We start from the raw sequence: 23,481 nt of genomic DNA, 5'->3' as shown, positions 1-23,481 counted from the left end.
CTCAGACCAATGGGTGCTGGAGATAATTGCTCAGGGTTACCATCTCAACTTTTTCTCCATGCCACCGGACACCCCACTTCTACCGACGTGGAGAACATCCGATCACTCCATCCATCTGGATCAAGAGGTCTCCCTCCTTCTCCAGTCCAAGGCAATAGAACCTATACGCTACTCTCAGCATGGCCTAGGGTTCTATTCCCGGTATTTTCTAATCCCCAAAACATTGGGAGGCGTTCGACCTATTCTGGACCTACGGACCCTCAACAAGTACCTCTAGCGAGAGAAGTTCAAAATGATAACCTTAGGCTAGCTTCTTCCTCATCTACAAAGAGGAGACTGGCTCTGCTCTCTGGACCTCCAGGGCGCATACACTCATATTGCGATAACTCCATCTCATCGCAAATACCTGAGGTTTCTAGTAGGCCCCAAGCACTATCAATACCGAGTACTTCCATTCGGCCTAGCATCTGCGCCACGAGTCTTCACAAAATGCCTCGTAGTGGTTGCAGCCTTCCTCAGGACCCAAGGTGTTCACATCTACCCCTATCTAGACGACTGGTTAATCAGGGCTCCCACTCAGCAAGCTGCTCTGTCGTCCCTTAATCTAACCTTACACACACTAATTTCGTTAGGATTTCTCGTCAATTACGACAAATCCTACTTAGTCCCATCTCAAACCTTGTTGTTCATTGGGGCAGACATGGACACCTTGCAGGCAAAGGCTTCCCTGCCTCGACAGTGACCCTCACTCTCGTGTCTCTTGCACGACAGCTGCAGTCTCAGCACTCCACGACTGCACGCCACTTTCTCATCCTCCTGGGACACATGGCGTCCTCAGTTCAGGTCACACCAATGGCCCGTTTGGCCATGAGTCATGCAGTGGACTCTACAGGCTCAATGGACTCAAAGCATTCAGCCCCTGTCGACCATTGTCCATGTAACCGACTCACTCTGTCAGTCTCTAGCCTGGTGGAAAAATCAGATCAGTCTCCTCCACGGCTTACCCTTTCAGGCTCCAGACCCTCAATTAATTCTCACCACCGATGCTTCCAACCTCGGATGGGGAGCCCGTGTGCCCAATCTGCAGACACAAGACTCTTGGTCTCCAGAGGAAGCCAAACACCAAATAAATTTCCTGGAGCTTCGAGCAATCAGAAATGCTGTCAGGGCATTTCAGGATTGCCTCTCAAATCAAGTTATCCTGATCCAGATGGACAACCAGGTGGCCATGTGGTACATCAACAAACAGGGAGGCACGGGCTCCTTCCTTCTGTGTCAGGTAGCTGCACAGATATGGGAGGAAGCTCTCTCCGATTCGATTTACCTCAGGGCCACCTACTTGCCGGGAGTGGACAATGTGTTGGCAGACAAGCTGAGTCGCATCTTGCAACTGCACGAGTGGTCTCTCAACCCCTCGGTAGCGAACATCTTCCAACAATGGGATATCCTCAGATAGACCTTTTGGCGTCTCCTCAAAATCACAAAGTAGAGAACTTCTGCTATCTCATTCGCAGCAAACACTCTCAGCCCAGAGACGCATTCTCCCTCTCGTGGGCAACCGGTCTACTCTAAGCATTCCCTCCGCTTCCTCTTCTCTCGAAGGCTCTCGTGAAGTTACGTCAGGACAAGGGAACCATGATCCTTGTAGCACCTCACTGGCCACACCAAGTGTGCTTTCCAATACTGCAGGATCGCTCCATTCACAGACACATTCCTTGGGAGATGACCCGCTTCTGATTACTCAAAACGACGGGTGCCTCCACCATCCTAATCTTCACGCCTTGTCCCTGACGGCATGGATGTTGAAAGGTTAATCCTTCAGCCACTTAACCTATCTGAACCAGTTTCCCGTGTCTTGCTTCATGGAAGCCTTCCACGTGAAAGAAAAGCTTACTCTTACAAATGGAGCAGGTTCACGTCATGTTGCTCTTCTCAGTTCCTTCACCCCTTTACCTGTCCAATCACAAAGTTTTTGGACTATCTCTGGCATTTATGAGAGTCAGAATGCATGTCACTGCGGTAGCCGCCTTCCATAAAGGTATTGGGGATGTTCCTATATCAGTACCACCCCTTGTATCACGTTTTCTGAAAGTCTTGCTTCACCTCAAGCCTCCACTGCGTCCTCCGGCCCCTTCTTGGGATCTTAACCTGGTTTTAGGTCGGCTCATGAAACCACCATTCGAGCCTCTTCACTCCTGTGAACTTCGATATCTCACATGGAAAGTGATTTTCCTTTTGGCAATCACTTCAGCTCGCAGAGTTAGTGAATTGCAAGCTCTAGTTACCTATCTGCCTTACACTAAACCTCTGCAGGACCAGGCAGTACGCCGCACTCACCCTAAATTCTTACCCAAGGTAGTTTCGGATTTTCAACTAAATCAATCCATCATACTACCTACCTTTTTTTCCCAGGCCCCATTCCAGCCCAGGAAAGCAGGCTCTGCATACCCTTGACTGTAAACAGGCTCTAGCGTTTTACCTAGACCGTACAACTGCCCACAGGAAAAGCACTCAATTGTTCGTCTCTTTCCATCCTAACAAATTAGGGCAGCCTGTGTGTAAGCAGACTCTCTCCTCCTGGTTAGCGGACTGCATATCCTTTTGCTATCAGCAAGCGGGCATTCCATTTCAAGACTGTGTTAAAGCACACTCTCTGAGGGCCATGGTGACTTCAGTAGCACACCTACGATCGGTGCCGCTTTCTGACTTTTGCAGGGCTGCGACCTGGAGCTCTCTCCACACCTTTGCAGCCCACTATTGCTTGGACAGAGCCAGAAGACAAGATTCCATCTTCAGCCAGTCTGACTTCGTAACCTGTTTACAATGTGACGTAACAACACACTTCCGCCTGCCCGTTAGGGTTCAGGATGCCCTCGGCCAAATTTTATCCTAGTGCCTTGCTCACCTGGATACATTTGATGCATTTCTCGGACATCCTCAGCTCGGTACTCACCCATATGTAAGGACTACCATCCTGCTTGTCCTGTGAGAAAGCAAATGTTGCTTACCTGGAACAGGTGTTTCTCACAGGACAGCAGGATGTTAGTCCTCACGAACCCTCCCGCCGCCCCGGTGTTGTGTTTTGTTACGTTTTCTTATTTTATTTTTTCGGTACTGCCTGTAGCTTTTAAACAAGACTGAAGGGGGATCCCTGCTAGCTGCAGAGTTAGTGCCATGCTGAGCATGCCCAGTAGGGGCCAGTCAAAGTTCTGGAAACTTTGACAGAAGTTTTCTGTGATTGGGCTCCATCCTGTGATGTCACCCATATGTGAGGACTAACATCCTGCTGTCCTGTGAGAACACCTGTTACAGGTAAGCAACATTTGCTTACTCCTTAATCAGCTTTAAAACTTTAACAACTTAAGAAAATAATGTTCCCTGTACGTACCAGGATCAGTCCAGACCATGGTTTATGTCCCCCTTCCAGCAGATGGAGTCAGAGCAAAAAGTGAGAGGGCGGTCCCTTATCACTTGTGCGCCCTTTGTAAATCTTCTGTATTTCTCTGACTCCAGGAGATTCGGGTTGCTCCTTCGGTTCTCCCATTTTCTTTCTGTGAGAATAGTCTTTGATTTATTTCTCCTGTTTTCTTGTTAACACTTTTTACTTGGATGGATCTTATTTAAAAAAAAAAAAAAAGGCAAAGGCTTTTCATTGTAGCTTTGCTATACTTTCTATGGGCTGTCCTGCTGCAGGCTTGCAGGCAGAGCTAGCATTAAGTGGCAGACCTGTCATCTTTTTTATTTATTGCTGTATCGTTTTGGGGGTAAGTTTGTCAACTTTCCTTTTACAGGGCTGTCATTTGCTGCCTTTAGGGGTGAAGTTGGTGGTCCAACCTCTCCCCCCTCAATATCGACCCGCTGCCCGGAAATGTTATTTCCTCAGGGTAGCCCCTAAGCTTCAGAGACGCGACATCTCTCTGGCTTGAAAAAAACCAAAACAAAAACGGAACGGGTCATTAAAGTTAGGCAGGCAGCGCAGGACTTTGATTTCTTTCCTGCTATCAAAGGTTTTCGGAGGTCTGGGTTCCAAGCCCTTCTTTACTTGACTCCTTGCTGCGTCTGACGTGATGCAGTGCCTGCAGGGAGCCTGGATCGCGGCTCTCCCGGGAAAGCCTGTGTGCTCGGTGCCTCCCTGGCGGGGAGGGCACCTCGAGCCCTAGAGGGTAGTCTAGTTCGCACGCAAATGCCCGTTAGGCTCTGAGGAGGTCGGCCCAGTTCCCATCCACTGCGGGAACGGTGGCCATCTTGGATCCACTATTTCCTGCTCCAGCGCTGCCTCCCAGGGATTCAGACCCAGATAGACCTTATTCCCCTCCGGTTCTCTTTCTGGCGCACCTCCTCCTCCGCCCCCCCTCTCCCCCGGAGCCTTTTTCCACAGAATGTATTCTGCTGATGCATGGGACTTATTTGGCAAGGCTCAGCCAGCACCAGGATGCAATTTTGGCTCCACCTCCTCCTAAAGTGGTCAGTCTGGGGGAACTCCCGGACGTGGCAGGGGGGCCTCGGGGATCGGTACCGTCACGGCCCGGTACAGCACCTGTATTTCTGGCCCTGCTATTTCAGTGGCCCCTTCGGGATCCTGTAGGGTTCAGCCGGTTGCCCATCCAACCGGTCCTGACCCTCCACCCCGATGGACCCTGTAGTGGACCCTGCTCTAGATGACCTGACGTCCTCGGCGCAAGTCGAAGGGGGACATTCCTCGGGTTCTATGCCTTTTCCAGAGCGATGAGATGGTTCCACTTATCTCACATGTCCTGGCTGGATTAGATATTGAGGCCCCCCAGGAGGCTCCTGCCGCTAGCACTGCACCGAAGAGAGCGGATCCCGTCCTACCAGGGCTCAAGCCACCTTTGAAGACTTTCCTTTTCATCCTATGCTCCTCCAATTGCTGTTCAGGGGGTGGGAGACTCCGGAGGCGCCTCTGCAGGTTGGCAGAGTGATGGACAAACTGTATCCACTCCCCGAGGACTCTCTGGAACTGAGGAGTCCCTGGAACTAAGAACATAAGAACATGCCATACTGGTTCAGACCAAGAGTCCCTCAAGCCCAGCATCCTGTTTCCAACAGTGGCCAATCCAGGCCATAAGAACCTGGCAAGTACCCAAAAACTAAGTCTATTCCATGTTACCGTTGCTAGTAATAGCGGTGGTTATTATCCAAGTCAACTTAATAGCAGGTAATGGACTTCTCCAAGAACTTATCCAATCCTTTTTTAAACACAGCTATACTAACTGCACTAACCACATCCTCTGGCAACAAATTCCAGAGTTTAATTATGCTTGAGTAAAAAAGAACTTTCTCCGATTAGTTTTAAATGTGCCCCATGCTAACTTCATGGAGTGCCCCCTAGTCTTTCTATTATCAAAAAGAGTAAATAACCGATTCACATCTACCCGTTCTAGACCTCTCATGATTTTAAACATCTCTATCATATCCCCCTCAGCCATCTCTTCTCCAAGCTGAAAAGTCCTAACCTCTTTAGTCTTTCCTCATAGGGGAGCTGTTCCATTCCCCTTATTTTGGTAGCCCTACTCTGTACCTTCTCCATCGCAATTATATCTTTTTTGAGATGTGGCGACCAGAATTGTACACAGTATTCAAGGTGCGGTCTTCACCATGGAGCGATACAGAGGCATTACGATATTTTCCGTTTTATTCCCCATTCCCTTTCTAATAATTCCCAACATTCTGTTTCCTTTTTTGACTGCCGCAGCATACTGAACCGACGATTTCAATGTGTTATCCACTATGACGCCTAGATCTTTTTCTTGGGTTGTAGCACCTAATATGGAACCCAACATTGTGTAATTATAGCATGGGTTATTTTTTCCTTATATGCATCACCTTGCACTTATCCACATTAAATTTCATCTGCCATTTGGATGCCTAATTTTCCAGTCTCACAAGGTCTTCCTGCAATTTATCACAATCTGCTTGTGATTTAACTACTCTGAAGGAGGAGAAGTCCATTACCTGCTATTAAGTTTACTTATAGAATAGCCACTGCCATTAGCAATGGTAACATGGAATAGACTTAGGTTTTGGGTACTTGCCAGGTTCTTACGGCCTGGATTGGCCACTGTTGGAAACAGGATGCTGGGCTTGATGGATCCTTGGTCTGACCCAGTATGGCATTTTCTTATGTTCTTAGATATATAGAGGAGACCTTCAAGGACATAGTAGAGCTGTCCCAATTCCAGTCAAGCATCCCTTGTGCTAGTTTTGAGGAGTAAGAACACCTCAAAGGAGAGCCACACCATGGTATGTCACTAAGATATCCTGTAGCTAGGACCTGCATTCCAGGTAATGCCTTATCTTCTTCCACTAAGGATGTGTCTCCAGGGCCATGTGCCCTGGAGAGAAGGGTTAGGATGGCCATTATAGCGGTGATTCGATCATTTGAAATGTAGATTTCGGGATGGCTGGTGGCCATGAGGATCACTTTGTAACTGGCCTGCCTGGTGCGAAGATAGCAGACCTCATGTGACACTTAGATAAGATTTTAAGAGTTTTGGGAAGGAGGCAATTGTCATGGTGATCTTGGGCAAGTCACTTTACCCTCCATTGCCTCAGGTACAAAAACTTAGATTATAAGCCCTCTGGGGATAGAGAAATACCTACAGTACCTGAATGTAAGCCAGTGTGATATCTCAATTGAGATCAAATGTTGGTATATAAATAATAAATGTATCATGGTACCTGGCTCTGCCTCAGGGCCGGTGGAACCACTAGGCGAGCTAGGCCTGTGCCTAGGGCGCCGCAGCAGGCAGCAGAATTTTGAAAGGGCAAAAAGTGCCCTTTCAAAATTCTGCCAGCCTTCGACTCGGCTAGATGGAGACCAAGCGTTGAGATTTAGGGGGCGCCGCGGCAGGCAGCCAGCTCCCGACTCGCCCTGCCGCCCCGCCAGTGTCACCCTCCCGACACCCTCCTAGTGGTCCAGCGGAGGTCCCGGGAGCGATCTGCCGCACCCGGGGCCTTCCCTACCATGTGAAAGGGGCTGAAGGCCACCGGCGCCATTTTGCTTAGTGGCAGCCGAGGCCCCGGGAGTGGCAGATCGCTCCCGGGCCCTCCGCTGGACCACCAGGGGGGGCGTCGGGAGGGTGGCACTGGGGGGGAGGCAGGGAGAGTCGGGGGCTGGCTGCCTGCCGCGGCGCCCCTTAATCTCGGCGGCTGGTCTCCGGCTGCACCGATCTTCCTTTCTTCGGCCACATGATCAGCTAGACCGGCTGCGTCGATCTTCTTTCTGTCTGTGTGTGTGTGTATGTGTATGTAATGTGATGTATATGTAAGAAAAGAATGGAGCTTCTGTGTGTGAGTGTATGTGAGAAAGGAATCTGCCAGTTTAAAAAAATGAAGTGTGATAATACATATACCTCAACTTTTGTGCTGATTTTGTTGAAAAGATGGATGAAAGATGAAATTACTAAATTTTAAGAATCCCTCTGCTGGAAAATAAAAAATAAAATACATCCCGCGGAGCCGCCTGATCTTGCCGCACGCGCGCTCATAAAAATGAGTGCAGAAAAATAGCACAGATTTCAATGCAAATCATTGATGGAGGGAGGGGGCGCCGAAGAAGTTTCTTGTCCCGGGCGCCAAATTGTCTAGCTACGCCACTACTCTGGAGTTGTATTCTCAAAAGTTCTCCCCATTCCATGTGCAGGACCCCAGAGGCAGGCTAAGTTCCAGAGTCTCAATGTATGTTTGAGATGATTTTGCAGGAAAGAGGGTTTTAGATTTGTCAGGAACTGGGAAACATTGAGCCTATTTCGGCTAGTTAAGCTTTACTTTATCACTACTGGAACCACAGACCTTGAATAACTTATACTTTGAGATGGACCGTTGGTAAATACTCACTATAGCAAATACCAGTGTGCCCAAAATTTTAAACAATTCACCAAGAACCTGTGAACTTAGTGACCTTCATAATAGGCTTCATCGTGTAGCATGATTTCACTTTCACACTCCGCCTTATATTTAATCATTGGTCAGTAAAAGTACATTTTTTGTTTGTTTTTTGCTTTGCAAGTTATCCCTTACGTTACCAGGGCCGGTGCAAGGGCATTAGGCACCCTATGCAAACCTTACAGTCGCGCCCCCTCCCCATACACAATTTTAAATTATGCATTTATAACATATTTTACATGAAAAATGGCATTCTGAGGTAAAATTAATATACAAGTTATTGTGATAACTTCATGCACTGTTGTGATGCCAACAAGAAACATTGCATCTTGGAATTCATATGGCATCATACATATTGTGCCTCCGGATGCCTCCGGAACTTCGACAAGAAACATGTTATCAAACTTTCAAGAAACACCTAAAAACATGGCTTTTCCGACAAGCCTTCCCGGAATCTCAAGAACATTCGGACACCGGTCAAAGGGCATAACAGCTAACAACAAGACCCACGATCACTCGCACTTACCTTAGGGACCAATTTCGACTGATTTGGACAATTCTTATGTCATCAAAGAACCCCGGGTAGATGCATCAAGTCACGACACGCCCATTAACATTGTTCGTTGTTACATGTAACATTCAGATTCAGATTTGTTCCTTTTAATTCTTTGGTTATGTCTAGCTATCCTGTTTATGTTTATTAACGTTGTTCGATTCATTCAGTTACAACTTCTTAACAGTTACGTTCTATTGTTCGGACAGCTTGTTATAATGTAACGCCTTAGCCGCGCCTGTTCTGTTATAATGGAAACCGATCTGATTTGATATTTGTATCAAGAATGTCGGTATACAAAAATTCTAAATAAATAAATAAATATTTTGGCATGGTCCTCCCGTATCAACACAGTACTATTTGTCAACACTCAAAGAATACAACCCCACCTATGAAAAAGAATACCACAAATATTACACCAGAATCTAAAATATGAATACACCTCCTATCAGGAAAACAGAACAGGCCAAGCTACTACAGATCCCTACAGAGAAACCACATGCTAAAAGAATGCTTCATCTCAGTCTTAGCATGCAGAACACAAACCCTCACCAAATACAGAATAAAGCCACATAAAGTATAAATAGAAATGTGCAGACAAAAACTGAACTATAAAATGCATCACGCCAGACTTTATACAGTGGCACAATGGAAAAACAAATTTCACCATTCCTCATGAAACAAATCAATAAAATCAAGATATATAAATCATTAATCATAATTATAAATTCATACTAATAAAATAATTTCAAAACAGCTGATGAATAGAATATCCAATAATTAAAGACTCATGCAAATTTTGAAAGCTTTACCAAGCACCAGTAAAATATTTCAAACAGCAGACACATCACATACTACCCAATAATTAAAATGGTAGTCAATCAAGAAAAATGAACTTAAAAAGCAACCTTTACTTACCCTCTCCAGCAGTTCTCCTACTCCTTTCCCTTGCAGGCTATACCAGAAGCAGCAGTAGCTGCTGAAGCTATCCTCATAGTCCTCTTCCTTAGGGACCACAGCCAGTCTCTTCTCTCTCTCACACACACACACACCAGTCACACCCTCAGGACCAGTTTCTGTTTCTCACACACCAATCATCACCCCATCCAGTCTGTGTCTCTCACACACAAGCACACACATACCAGCCATCTCCCTGATCAGTCTTTCTCACACATACACACGTCACCTCTCTGGCCAGTCTCTCTCAATCACACAATGCTCTCACTTTCTCTTACTTGCACAAAGGTTTTTGTGCAAGTAAGAGAAAGTGGCCAGTCTCTCTCAATCACACACATGCTCTCTCTATTTCACTTACACACAAGCTCTCAATCCCACACATGTTCTATCTCACTTATAAACAGGCTCAATCACACACATGCCCTCTCTCACAGCCACAAGCCAGCCAAAAACATGCTCCATCTCTCTCGCACACACACACTGACACACGCAAGCACCCTCCCTGACTCACATATACACCATATACCCTCCCTGACTCACATATACACCACATACAGAAGCACCTCTCACATACACATTACACTCACACAGAAGCACCTTGCTTTCATACTTGCATGATTTTTCACTTTTACTAAAAGTGAAAGTGATGCTCCCAACCCTTAAATAAGAAAACCATATTCCTATTAGAAGGCGAAATGACACCCTTCCTTCAGGTTCTGTCCTCCCAAGGGACAGCCACCCACACCGTACAGCTTCTCATGTTTTACGCTTTCAGGCAATAAAGCAAGTGTCTTTCTTCAACTATCAGTCATATGATTATTCATGTGGGAGATATGGAACAGAAAGACATCCTTAGCTTCCCTTTTAAATGGGAAGATTCCAGTCTTAGTCATTTAGAAATATACATTTTCTAAAGGCTTAAAAAAAAAAAGCAAAACCATTTCAGATTGGAACTATTCTAGTCTTCATGCTTAAATTATACTTTAAAAAAAAAAAAAAACAACCCAAACCTTACCTGGCATCAGTATCTTAAATTTGTGATTTTGCTGAGATGAACATTTTAAATACTTTAATTTTTTTTTGCTTTAGTATTTGTCTCTACCCACTTTAAGTTAAATTTTATTTTCCAGAAGAGGGATACTTAAAATTCAGTAATTTCATCTTTCATCCAACTTTTCAAAATTTTGTGCTACCAGCGCAAAAGTTGAGGTATATGTATTTTCACATTTCATTTTTTTAAACTGGCAGATTCCTTTCCCACATACACACACAAGCTCCATTCCTTTCTCACATACACATTACATACACCCACACAGAAGCTCCATTCATTTCTCACATCACACACACACACACAGAAAGAAGATCGGCGCAGCCGGAGACTTTGGCCATGTGATCAGCTAGACCGGCCCACCGGGGGAAGCCCAATCCCCCGATAGGCCAGTCCGCCCCTGGCGCTGGTGGCCTTCAGCCCCTACCATATGACAGAGGCTACCGGTGCCATTGGTTGGCCCCTGTCACATGGTAGAGGCTAAAGGTCACCAGCGCCATTTTGGTTAGTGGCAGCCGAGGCCCCAGGAGTGGCAGATCGCTCCCGGGCCCTCCGCTGGACCACCATGGGGGCGTCGGGAGGGTGGCACTGGGGGGGGGGGGGGGGGAGGCAGGGCGAGTCAGGGGCTGGCAGAATTTTGAAAGGGCAGTTTTTGCCCTTTCAAAAGTCTGCCGCGGAGCCCCCTAAGTCTCGGCACCCTAGGCACAGGCCTAGCTCGCCTAGTGGTTCTTCCAGCCCTGTACGTTACTTATCTTAGCAAATTGAAGCCAATGAGTCCGAGTTGAACTCTACCCGGCAGGAGCATAAGACGTGGCATGTTATGGGATAATTTGCAAAGCAAAAAAACAAAAAATGTACTTTTACTGACCAATGATTAAATATAAGGCGGAGTGTGAAAGTGAAAACATGCTTTACCATGAAGCCTATTATGAAGGTCACTAATTTCACAGGTTCTTGGTGAATTGATTAAAATTTTGGGCACACTGGTATTCTTTGCTATAGAAAGATTTACTTTAACCAGAGTGGAATCAGGCTGCTGGCACTAATCCACAAAACAAGACACACAGGGAAGAATATCTGGTGAAGCTGAAAGAAACAAGAAAAAAAATCAGGCAAAAGCTTGAGTAGAAGAAAAGATTGCCAAAGAGGTGACGTGTGGTCACAAAACATTTTTCAGATATATCTGAGAAAGAGGGAAGATCAGAGGTGGCATTGTAAGATTGATAGAGGGAAAGAAGCAAGGTATGGAGAAAGAAGAAATATTAAACAAATACTTTTAGGTTCTCACATTTGTTAGGTTTTCACTAAGGAAGACATTGGAGAAGGATTGTTGCTGGCTAGCAGGAGTGCATATGAAAGTGGGATAGATACACCCCTATTTACAGAAGAGAGTGTTTGGGTGGAACTAGGAAAACTGAAAGTGGACAAGGCCACGGAGCCAGATGAGGTAAATCCTAGGATACCGAGAGAGCTCTGAGAAGTGCTGGTGGGTCCACTGAAGGACTTTTATATTCCGCTTTTCAGCACTTCAAAGTATGCATCAAAGCGGATAACGTTCAGGTACTATAGGTATTTCCCTATACCCACAGGGCTTGCAATCTAGATCATTGGACACGGGAGTGGTGCTGTTTCCATCCTCTTCCCTGCTCATAAAAGTAGCAGGGAGGAGGCTGGAAACTACAGGCAGGTTAGGCTTACCTCAGTGGTGGAGAAATTAATGGAGACTTCTAAAGGAAAGGATTATGAACTATCTGCAATTCAGTGGGCTCAGGATCCAAGACAATATGGTTTTTAGCAGAGGGAAGGTCCTGTCAAACAAATCTGATTTTTTTTTTTGATTGGGTGACTAAAACATTTGATTAAGGAAGAGCACTCAATGTGGTATACTTGGATTTCAGCAAGGCTTTTGATACAGTCCCACTTAGGCTCATAAATAAAATGAAAAACCTGGGAGTGGTTCCCAAGGTGGTGAAATGGATTACAAATTGGGCCACGGAGTAGCCGCCTAGTGGTTAAAGCAGTGGGCTGTCAACCAGGAGACCAGGGTTCGAGTCCTGTCGTTCCTTGTGACCTTGGGCAAATCACTTTACCCTCCATTGCCTCAGGTACAAACTTAGATTGTAAGCCCTCTGGGGATAGGGAAATACCTACAGTACTTGAATGTAATCCACTTTGAAGTGCTGAAAAAGTGCAAAAAGGGGAATATAAATCTAAATAAATAAATTTAATTCTCATCCACCAAATTTGGCAAATAGGCTGACTGACAGACATTAGCAAGTAGTGGTAAATGGAGCCTATTCAGAAGAGAGAAATAAGTGGAATTCCTCAGGAATCAGTACTGGTTCCGATTCTGTTCTTCGAGGACAAATAGGATGGCAGTCCTCACATATGAGTGATGTCATTGGATAGAGCCTGGCCCAGAACTTTGATCTCAAAGAATCTAGAACTTTCAAACATGCACCATTGAGCATGTGCAGCTGTAGTTTCCCGTCAATAGCAGGGCTGAATTAGTCATGCTGTCATGGGATCTGTCAATCAGGCCTGGGAGGCGGAGCTTGTCAAAGCAGAGAACAGAGCTTTGTTCCCGCGCTGGAAAGTAACAGAATCTCCTTAGTCTGTTTTTTCCGCGAGCGGGATCGCACGCGGAGCTGTCCTTCTCCTCAGCAAATTTAATTAAATATGTCTAAATCAGGGTTCAAACCCTGTCGCTGCGGCAAGGTAATGTCGGTCACAGATGGACATGACCGATGTTACCGTTGCTTGGGTCCAAATCACAATCGGGATGATTGTGAATTGTGCTCACGGATGTCACCGAGAGATCTTAAACAAAGGGCCTACAGGCTGAAGGAACTTTTCGCTACATCTGAGCTATCTGAGGCTCACTCGTTGCCTGGCCTGCGAAAACCAGCTTTGTCACAAAAAAGAGCTTCTTCATGGGATCCTCAATCCTCCACTCTTGGGAGTAAGGAGGACAGGATTAAACAAAGGCCAGGGGATCTTTATAAGTCTCGAGTGCCAAAATCCACAGCGCAGAACTCTGTGGCGCCAAAAACAGGTGCGCCGGAAACTTATGCGCATACGGCGCCATCTGCGCACAAAACTGCCTCGGCGCAGCACACATCCGCGCACAAAGGAGGATCGGTGCAGGAAAATCCTAAACGCACAGCGCGGAAGTCACTTGAGCGCACGACGCCGGAAGACCCTGCACGCAAGGCATGGAAGAGCGTTGCACGCAGGAAGTCGATAGCATCGGCGCGCACGGCGCCGAAGACGTTGGCGCGCACATTTTTAAGTGACTCTGCGCATCCCATCCTAGACCTACGGGAATTGAACAAATTTCTCACCAAAGAGAAATTCAAAATGGTATCGCTGAAATCAATCCTTCCTCTGATTCAAACCAACGACTGGATGTGCTCCATAGACCTGAAAGATGCATGTACACACATTCCAATCCATCCATCCTCCTGGCGTTACCTTTGCTTTCGCTACAGGAATCAGCACTACCAGTACAAGGTTCTTCCCTTTGGACTATCAGATACACCCAAGGTTTTCACAAAATGCATGGTAGTGGTGGTGGCTCATCTCAGACAACAGGGTATAACAGGGTATAACAATCTTTCCATATCTGGACGATTGGCTCATAGTTGCCACAACTCCACAGATCTTACTAGATCACCTCCAGCGAGTGATACATTGCTTACAAGAATTAGGATTAGTGATCAATTTCCAGAAATCACACCTACAACCAACACAACAGTTACAGTTCATAGGAGCATACCTGGACACTACTTGCAACAGAGCATACCTACCACACGACAGAATATCACAATTCCGTCACCTCCTACATACTCTGAACCATACTCACAGACCATCGGCGAGACAGGTTCTAGTAGTCTTAGGGCACATAGCGGTGGCGATTTTCATGGTTCCCAATGCCAGGCTACACATGAGACACCTGCAAATGGGACTAAAACGTCAATGGAAACAGCACTCACAACCATTGACACAGCAACAATCATTGACCGCCGAAATGCGCAAGGACATAACATGGTGGCTCCTAGACTCCACTCTGTCCAAGGGAGCGTTGTTCAGTTCCCCTCCTCACAACGTAGTCTTAACCACGGACGCATCTCGCAAAGGTTGGGGGGCTCATCTCGAGATTTACGAAACACAGGGGTTGTGGACAATCTCAGAGCAGAAATTGCAGATAAATTTATTGGAACTCACAGCAATTCTAAATGCATTACAGGTGTTCCAAAACCACTTGAAGGGCCGAAGGGTCATGATCTACACGGACAATCAAGTGGCGATGTTTTACATCAACAAACAAGGAGGGTCCGGTTCATGGTCCCTCTGCAAAGAGACACTGATAATCTTCGAACATGCTCATCGGAATTGCATTCATCTGCAAGCAACTTACCTACCAGGCGTGGCAAATACAAGAGCGGACAGGTTAAGTCGCATCTTTCATCCTCACGAATGGGCACTCAATTCAGAAATTGCCCAGGACATTTTCAGACAGTGGGGAACGCCATCGATAGATCTCTTTGCAACGGATATCAATGTTCAAGTTTCCAAATTCTGCTCGATAAGACCAAGCCAATTCAGGATCGCTCAAATGCCTTCCTCATTCCGTGGACGACAGGCCTTCTATACGCCTTTCCTCCCATTCCACTCGTAACAAGGACAATTCAGAAGTGCATAGCAGTCAAAGCTCAACTGATACTCATCAGCCTGGCCGAGGCAACCATGGTACAGTTTTCCTTCTTCGATTATCCATCATGGATCCAATTCGGTTACCCCAATCGCCAAGATCTTCTTTGCCAAGATCAAGGGACGCTCCTACATACACTACACTCATCTCTCCACCTGACAGCGTGGAGATTGAGAGGCTTCTTTTAACAGAACAAGGAGTTTCCACTTCAGCACAATTTGTTTTGTTAGCATCCAGGAAACTCTCAACGAGGAAAAACTATAGCTATAAGTGGAAGCAGTATTCCGCCTGGTGCACTTCCAAGGGTGTACCACCATTGGACTGTTCACCTCAGTTATTGATTGATTATCTTCATACACTATATGTAGCTGGTCTAGCAACATCATCCATTAGAGTTCATCTCAGTGCCATAGGGGCATATCACAGGCCAGTTAACAATGTTCCTATATCCAATCACCCCTTACTATCTCGTTTCATTAAGGGGTTAACTCACCTTCGTCCTCCATTCGCTAAGCCGCTAGTTCCATGGAACCTCAACATAATTCTGGAACAGCTCATGCTTTCCCCGTTCGAACCCATGGACTCAGCACGCATTAAATACCTCACATGGAAAGTGATATTCCTGGTTGCAGTAACGTCAGCACGAAGAGTCAGTGAATTGCACGCCTTGGTCCATTACCCTCCATACTTGAAATTTCATCACCAGAAGGTAGTTCTCCGAACTCACCCATCCTTCCTACCAAAAGTAGTTTCTCAATTCCATCTCAATCAAACCATGGAATTACCTACCTTTTTCCCTAAACCTCATGCAAATGATAGGGAAAAACTACTGCACACGCTAGACTGTAAAAGAGCTTTAGCATACTTCAGACAGGATGAACTCGGATACCCGTGTTTCTCAACTCTTTGTCTCCTTTGACCCCAAGCTCCTGGACTACCAGTGGCTAAACGCACCATCTCCAGCTGGATAGTGCAGTGCATTAAATTGTTACGAGAAACAAACTACAGCTACAGTCCGAACCTAAAGCTCACCAAGTCAGAGCATTGGCAGCCTCGCTTGCAAACCTGAAGAATGTGCAGCCCATAGACATTTGCAAGGCAGCTACATGGTCATCACTCCATACCTTCACATCGCATTACTGCCTTGATCAACAAGCAGCCACGGATGCGAAGATAGGGCAAGCAATCCTGCAGTCTCTATCCTCCTGTCCACGGTGACTGCCACACTTCTAAGATCATGTAAAAAAAAAATATCTCATGCATAACGTGATCGGGAGCTTGGGACTCCCATGACAGCATGACTAATTCAGCCCTGCTATCGACGGGAAAAAGCAAGTTTGCTTACCGTAAACGGTGTTTCCATAGATAGCAGGATGAATTAGTCATGCTGGCCCACCCGCCTCCCTGGCAGTCACCAAGTCTTCGACTATACTACAGCTTAATCACAGACTGAGGAGATTCTGTTACTTTCCAGCGCGGTAACACACATGCAGCCGCAGAGAGCAAAGCTCCGTTCTCTGCTTTGACAAGCTCCGCCTCCCAGGCCTGATTGACAGATCCCATGACAGTATGACTTATTCATCCTGCTATCTACGGAAACACCGTTTATGGTAAGCAAACTTGCTTTTATCACCCTGTTCTTTAGGTAGAGTCCCTCAGTCTGTCTTTGTTTTTTTTTTTTTCCGTGGAGTTATGGGATTGTGGTCACGATATTCAGCTTTGCGCTCTCATGTTTTGTAATATGATTTTTTCTAGAACTGCAGATTTTTTTCCTTTATCTTATGATAGTTTTATTTTAGTTTTTCTTTTATTTTATCCTCTTCTTTCCACTCTCTTCCCACCGCAATGACGGGTCGTAGTCGCTGTACAGCCTTTCAGAATCTATTCTATTCTTCATTAAATAAATGCTGCATCTGCAGTTTAGTTTCTGTGTCCTCTACTTGCCCTATATGTTTTTGTATTTTGGTGCAGGCAGGACTGAAAAAATGCAGACAATGCATGATCCGTATGGCTGCTGAGGCTGAGGACTTGCCTGAGTTCAATCCGGATAGGAGAGCTATGTTGTTTCACTGATAAATGGCATCAGTGGAGGTTTGGACAGTGAAAGGATCGAGGACCCCCATCGTTCCCATGGGGGGAGGGGAGGGGAATTCTTCTCCCCACATTCTAAGGAGCCAGTCTCCTTGGCCAGGAGCCCTGGATGGATGTAGCCTCCCATCCTGCTTGCCTATGATGGTAGTGAAGTCTCCTTGTGAAGAGAGGTAAGGCAGGAGTCTGGGCAAACAGTTTTGCTCCTGCACCTTCAGTATCATGCCCGGTAATGGTTGCCCATGCACACCTTTGCCAGTGCACCGATGGTCTGATGTGTTGATGTCAGGACCGCGTCAGGGACCAAGACTGTCATTGATACTACCGGCGTGCCGGGGCACCCTCGATGCCATTGAGATGCGTGACTGCCAATCGACCAAGGGTGAGGAGGTAACGGCGGTGGAGCCGCTTGGAATAGTGATCATAATATGATCAAATTTGATTTAAGACTGGAAGAGGAACAGTGTGTGCAAAATCCAGGCTCTCGTGCTAAACTTTCAAAAGGGAAACTTTGATAAAATGAGAAAAAATTGTTAGAAAAAAACTGAAAGGAGCGCTACAAAAGTAAAAAATGTCCAAGAGGTGTAGTCAATTGTTAAAAAATACCATTCTAGAAGCACAAGTCCAGATGTATTCCACACATTAAGAAAGGTGGAAAGAAGGCAAAACGATTACCAGCATGGTTAAAAGGGGAGGTGAAGAAGCTAGTTTAGCCAAAAGATCTTCATTCAAAAAGTGGAAGAAGGATCCAACAGAAGAAAAATAGGATAAAGCATAAACATTGGCAAGTTAAATGTAAGATATTGAATAAGACAGGCTAAGAGAGAATTTGAAAAGAAGTTGGCTGTAGAGGCAAAAACTCACAGTAAAAACTTTTAAAAAATATATCCGAAGCAGAAAGCCTGTAAGGGAGTCAGTTGGACCGTTAGATGATCGAGGGGTTAAAGGGGCACTTAGAGAAGATAAGGCCATCGCGGAAAGATTAAATGATTTCTTTGCTTCGGTGTTTACTGAAGAGGATGTTGGGGAGGTACCCGTAATGGAGAAGGTTTTCATGGGTAATGATTCAGATGGACTGAATCAAATCACGGCGAACCTAGAAGATGTGGTAGGCCTGATTGACAAACTGAAGAGTAGTAAATCACCCGGACCGGATGGTATACACCCCAGAGTTGTGAAGGAAATAAAAAATAAATTTCAGACCTATTAGTAAAAATTTGTAACTTATCATTAAAATCATCCATTGTACCTGAAGACTGGAGGATAGCAAATGTAACCCCAATATTTAAAAAGGGCTCCAGGGGCGATCCGGGAAACTACAGACCGGTTAGCCTGACTTCAGTGCCAGGAAAAATAGTGGAAAGTGTTCTAAACATCAAAATCACAGAACATATAGAAAGACATGGTTTAATGCAGGGGTCGGGAACCTTTTTGGCTGAGAGAGCCATGAACGCCACATATTTTAAAATGTAATTCCGTGAGAGCCATACAAGACCTACCAAATTAATTTACTACAACCCCCCACCCTCCTGACCCCCCCAAGACCTGCCAAAAGTCCCTGGTGGTCCAGCGGGGGGGGGGGGGGGGGGTCCAGGGCTCGCAGACACATCTTTAATAAAAAAGTAAAAACCTAACAAAACCCCCCACCCTCCTGACGCCCCCCAAGACCTCCAAAATTAATTTACTACAACCCCCCCCCCCACCCTCCTGACCCCCCCAAGACCTGCCAAAAGTCCCTGGTGGTCCAGCAGGGGGCCGGGAGCGATCTCCTGGACTTGGGCTGTCGGCTGCCAATAGTCAAAATGGCGCCGATGGCCCTTTGCCCTCACTATGTCACTGGGGGTCGACCAATGGCGGCGGTAGCCCCTGTGACATAGTAAGGGCAAAGGGCCGTCGACGCCATTTTGATTACTGGCAGCTGATGGCCCTTTGCCCTTACTATGTCACAGGGGCTACCGCCACCATTGGTCGACCCCAGTGACATAGTGAGGGCAAAGGGCCGTCGGCGCCATTTTGACTACTGATCTCCCAAGTGTAGGAGACCGCTCCTGGACCCCTGCTGGACCACCAGGGACTTTTGGCGAGTCAGGAGGGTTGGGGGTTGTAGTAAATTAATTTTGGAGGTCTTGGGGGGCGTCAGGAGGGTAGGGGTTTTTATTAGATTTTTACTTTTTTATTAAAGATTTGTCTGCGAGCCAGATGCAGCCATCAAAGAGCCACATCTGGCTCGCGAGCCATTGGTTCCCGACCCCTGGTTTAATGGAACAAAGTCAGCATGGCTTTACCCAGGGCAAGTCTTGCCTCACAAATCTGCTTCACTTTTTTGAAGGAGATAATAAACATGTGGATAAAGGTGAACCGGTAGATATAACTTGGATTTTCAGAAGGCGTAGGAAAAGTAAAAAGTCATGGGATAGGTGGCGATGTCCTTTCATGGATTGCAAACTGGCTAAGAGACAGGAAACAGAGAGTAGGATTAAATGGACAATTTCTCAGTGGAAGGGAGTGGACAGTGGAGTGCCTCAGGGATCTGTATTGGGACCCTTACTTTTCAATATATTTATAAATGATCTGGAAAGAAATACGAAGAGTGAGGTTATCAAATTTGCAGATGATACAAAATTATTTAGAATAGTTAAATCACAAGTGGATTGTGATACATTAAAGGAGGATCTTGCAAGACTTGGAAGATTGGGCATCCAAATGGCAGATGAAATTTAATGTGGACAAGTGCAAGGTGTTGCATATAGGGAAAAATAACCCTTGCTGTAGTTACACGATGTTAGATTCCATATCAGGAGCTACCACCCAGGAAAAGATCTAGGCATCATAATGGATAATACTTTAAAATCATCGGCTCAGTGTGCTGCAGCAGTCAAAAAAGCAAACAATGTTAGGAATTATTAGGAAGGGAATGGTTAATAGAACGGAAAATGTCATAATGCCTCTATATCGCTCCATGGTGAGACCGCACCTTGAATACTGTGTACAATTCTGGTCTCCGCATCTAAAAAAAGATATAGTTGCGATGGAGAAGGTACAGAGAAGGGCAACCAAAATTGATAAAGGGATTGGAACAGTTCCCCTATGAGGAAAGGCTGAAGAAGGTTAGGGCTGTTCAGTTTATAGAAGAGACAGCTGAGGGAGGGGATACGATAGAGGTCTTTAACATCATGAGAGGTCTTGAATGAGTAGATGTGAATCGGTTATTTACACTTTCTAATAAAAGGACTAGGGGGCATTCCATGAAGTTAGCAAGTAGCACATTTAAGACTAATCGGAGAAAATTCTTTTTCACTCAACGCACAATAAAGCTCTGGAATTTGTGCCAGAGGATGTGGTTAGTGCAGCTGGGTTAAAAAAAAGGTTTGGATAAGTTCTTGGAGGAGAAGTCCATTAACGGCTATTAATCAAGTTTAGTTAGGGAATAGCCACTGCTATTAATTTTATCAGTAGCATGGGATCTTCTTAGTGTTTGGATAATTGCCAGGTTCTTGTGGCTTGGTTTGGCCTCTGTTGGAAACAGGATGCTGGGCTTGATGGACCGTTGGTCTGACCCAGCATGGCAATTTCTTATGTTCTTATACTGTTTTTCTGTGGGAAATCTTACTGTTGCTCCAGCTTCTTAAGAGACTGTCATCCCTGTGGCATACGTATTAAAATGAAATGGTTCCTTCTGATGCCTGGAACAGCATATTTTACAATTTAGGATCACTTTCACAGATGTGTGCTTATTGCTTCAGGCATTTGGTATACAGCTCTGAAAAGAAACTCCTCTAAATAGGTATTAAAGCCAAAATACAATTGTATCAAGGCTATTGTGGATGCTCTTCATTAGAGTTTTCTTAGAGGAAACTGATGGTGGGTTGTGCTGATTTGGTAGATTTTAGAGATTCTGCAGGACAAATTATAATCAGAATTCTTAGCTAACTTTAATAACTTTCCTTAGAGTACCTGATGGAATACAATTGTTAAAACTTTCACATCTTTGAAAATACTAGTGTATATATAATCAAGAAATTTGGTATTTTACAGTTAAATGGAAGTTCCAGAATGTTAAAAGCCTGTTTTAGATTTTCTGATTGGGGCTTCTGTAGTTATAGAAATACAGTTGTACTGACTCATAATAAGAATGTTGTCACCATTGACAAAGGTGCATTAGCATTGAAGAACTAAATAGCATTTTCTGCAAAAGAGCATAGTTATGAACCCACCAAGTTCATAATGATCCAACAAATCACTCCGCTCAACCTTCAAATCCCTTTCAAAAAACACACTTCCTTCAGACCTATAAGAGAGTACTATAAGGAATCTCTTCAGGTACCTCATTCCAAAACCTCCCTTCATATAACTTTCAGAGACAGGGCTTTCTCCACAGCAGGACCTCCTCTCTGGAACTCCATCCCACCGGAGCTACGGCAGGAACCTTGCCTCCCAACTTTTAGGAAAAGACTCAAAACGTGGCTATTCAAAAAAGCCTTCCCAGACTCGGATTAAATCATTACTCACCTCTAACCATCTTCCAATAACTACCCATATGCAGAAAACCATTACTTCCTATCACTACCCTCACGTAAAAAATCCACAATAAGTTCAAATGGACAATACCTAGCAAATACCATAATCTCCTGTTAATGTACCTCGTCAAATCTTTGTAAATGTACCTCGTCAAAGTTGGGTTAATATATTATGTTAATCTTCCTATCACTTCTCTGCTCCAAGTTGTACTTATCCCTGTTTTATTGTAACTGTAACTGTTTTTTGGTTCAGCACCTGTTATTTACTTCGTTCACTATACCTCTCATCACTCCCCTGTTTATTGTAAACCAGCATGATGTGATACTCTCACAAATGCCGGTATAGAAAAAACTAAAATAATTAAATAAATAAAATAAGTTCAGGAATTTGTGGGAATGGTAGGAAAAATGTGATACCACAATGGAGCAATTCTTCTTTTGTTCCATACTTTATTATGAAGATCATATGTAGGTTCAAGCAACACCATTAAAGCACCAGTTGTTAAGAAAACGTTTTGTGATCATTGATTTTAGAGGTGTTTAATTTCCAAAGTAAGCTACCATAAGAAAAAAGATTTAACACTGTCACTTCAATAGCAATTTCAAGGAGCAAAGATTATTTTAAGTGATACAAATCATTATATTAAACTTTTTTGTTGTGCTTGTCTAATATTTAATTTATGCACGAAGGAACAATAGTTGCTGTCATCCACATCAGGTTTTAACTTAGTGGATTTTCTTTTTATCATTCTTTTAGGTCATGTCCACAGAAGATTTGACATTTGTGCAAGAAAATAGTGCATCTCTAAAGTTTCCATGTTCCAGAAGTGCTGTTGGTAAGAACAAGTCTTATCTAGTATTAACAAACAATATGACATGTTTTCAGTCTTGCTGTTGTATAGTGAGACATGAATCCAAAGTGATGAGTGGCATCTGAGACAAACTGTAGTACTTAAGTTCAACAAAAAGTTACCACTTAAATAATATGGGCCAGTTTTAGAGATTCATGTGACTTCATTTTTCTATTTATTAATTTTCAGCATTTCTAGAGCTGGACCCAGGACCAGTTCATATATAAAATTAGTATTCCCTTGACCCATGCTCCACCAGTCTAGGAACATGTGAGTATTGTCCCTCATCCAGCACCTGGAAGCAGAGTTGTGAATTTTTTATGACATCAGCTGTGTATATGCTCTATGGAATCCCAAACAGCTGGTGTTCTCTACCTCAAGCTACTGGCCGGTTAGTTGTAGCACAAGATTGCCATAGTTTTCAACTAAATTTGAATTATTGTATTTTCTCCTAGCACAAGCAGGATAATTATTCTCATACATGGATGATATCAGATGGAGCCCGGCATTGAAAACTTATGTCAAAGTTTCTGGAATTTTGAACATTCCCTAATCCACGTGTCCATGCGGGGTCCCTCTTCAGTCTTTTTTTCCTCTGAGCTTTCGCCTCGCAGGAGAGTGAGCTTGTGGCTTTTCTTGTTGGAAATTGCCTTTAAGAAAACTTTTCACCGTCCTGTATTGGGTTTTTCGGTTTCCTCTAGTTTCCACAGTTAGGTTTTTCAGTGGTTCGGTAAGTCTCTTCGCTTCCATAACCCCTCCCGTGGCTGCAGTGCCTCAGTGACCGCCCTCACAGTTTTTCGTTTTTCCCCTTCTTTTTTCTTCTTTCGTCCAGTTTCTGTCGCTGCCCC

At 44.9% G+C, this 23,481-nt stretch overlaps 1 protein-coding gene across 4 annotated transcripts in view; it reads left to right on the top strand.

Moving 5' to 3' along the window:
* MKI67 (marker of proliferation Ki-67) overlaps positions 1–23,481 on the top strand; it is a 433,449-nt gene that overhangs the window by 350,112 nt on the left and 59,856 nt on the right. For all 4 annotated transcript variants that reach the window (XM_029610010.1, XM_029610009.1, XM_029610011.1 and 1 more), the window contains one exon: positions 22,540–22,618. In XM_029610010.1, coding sequence (XP_029465870.1) covers positions 22,540–22,618 — 79 coding nt within the window. The remainder of the gene's footprint in view (positions 1–22,539; positions 22,619–23,481) is intronic.

The sequence above is a fragment of the Rhinatrema bivittatum genome, chromosome 7, assembly GCF_901001135.1.
Source record: "Rhinatrema bivittatum chromosome 7, aRhiBiv1.1, whole genome shotgun sequence".
In the NCBI taxonomy this organism is placed as follows: domain Eukaryota; kingdom Metazoa; phylum Chordata; class Amphibia; order Gymnophiona; family Rhinatrematidae; genus Rhinatrema; species Rhinatrema bivittatum.
The sequence above is the reverse complement of the archived record's forward strand: the minus strand, read 5'-3'. Positions and strand labels throughout refer to the sequence as shown.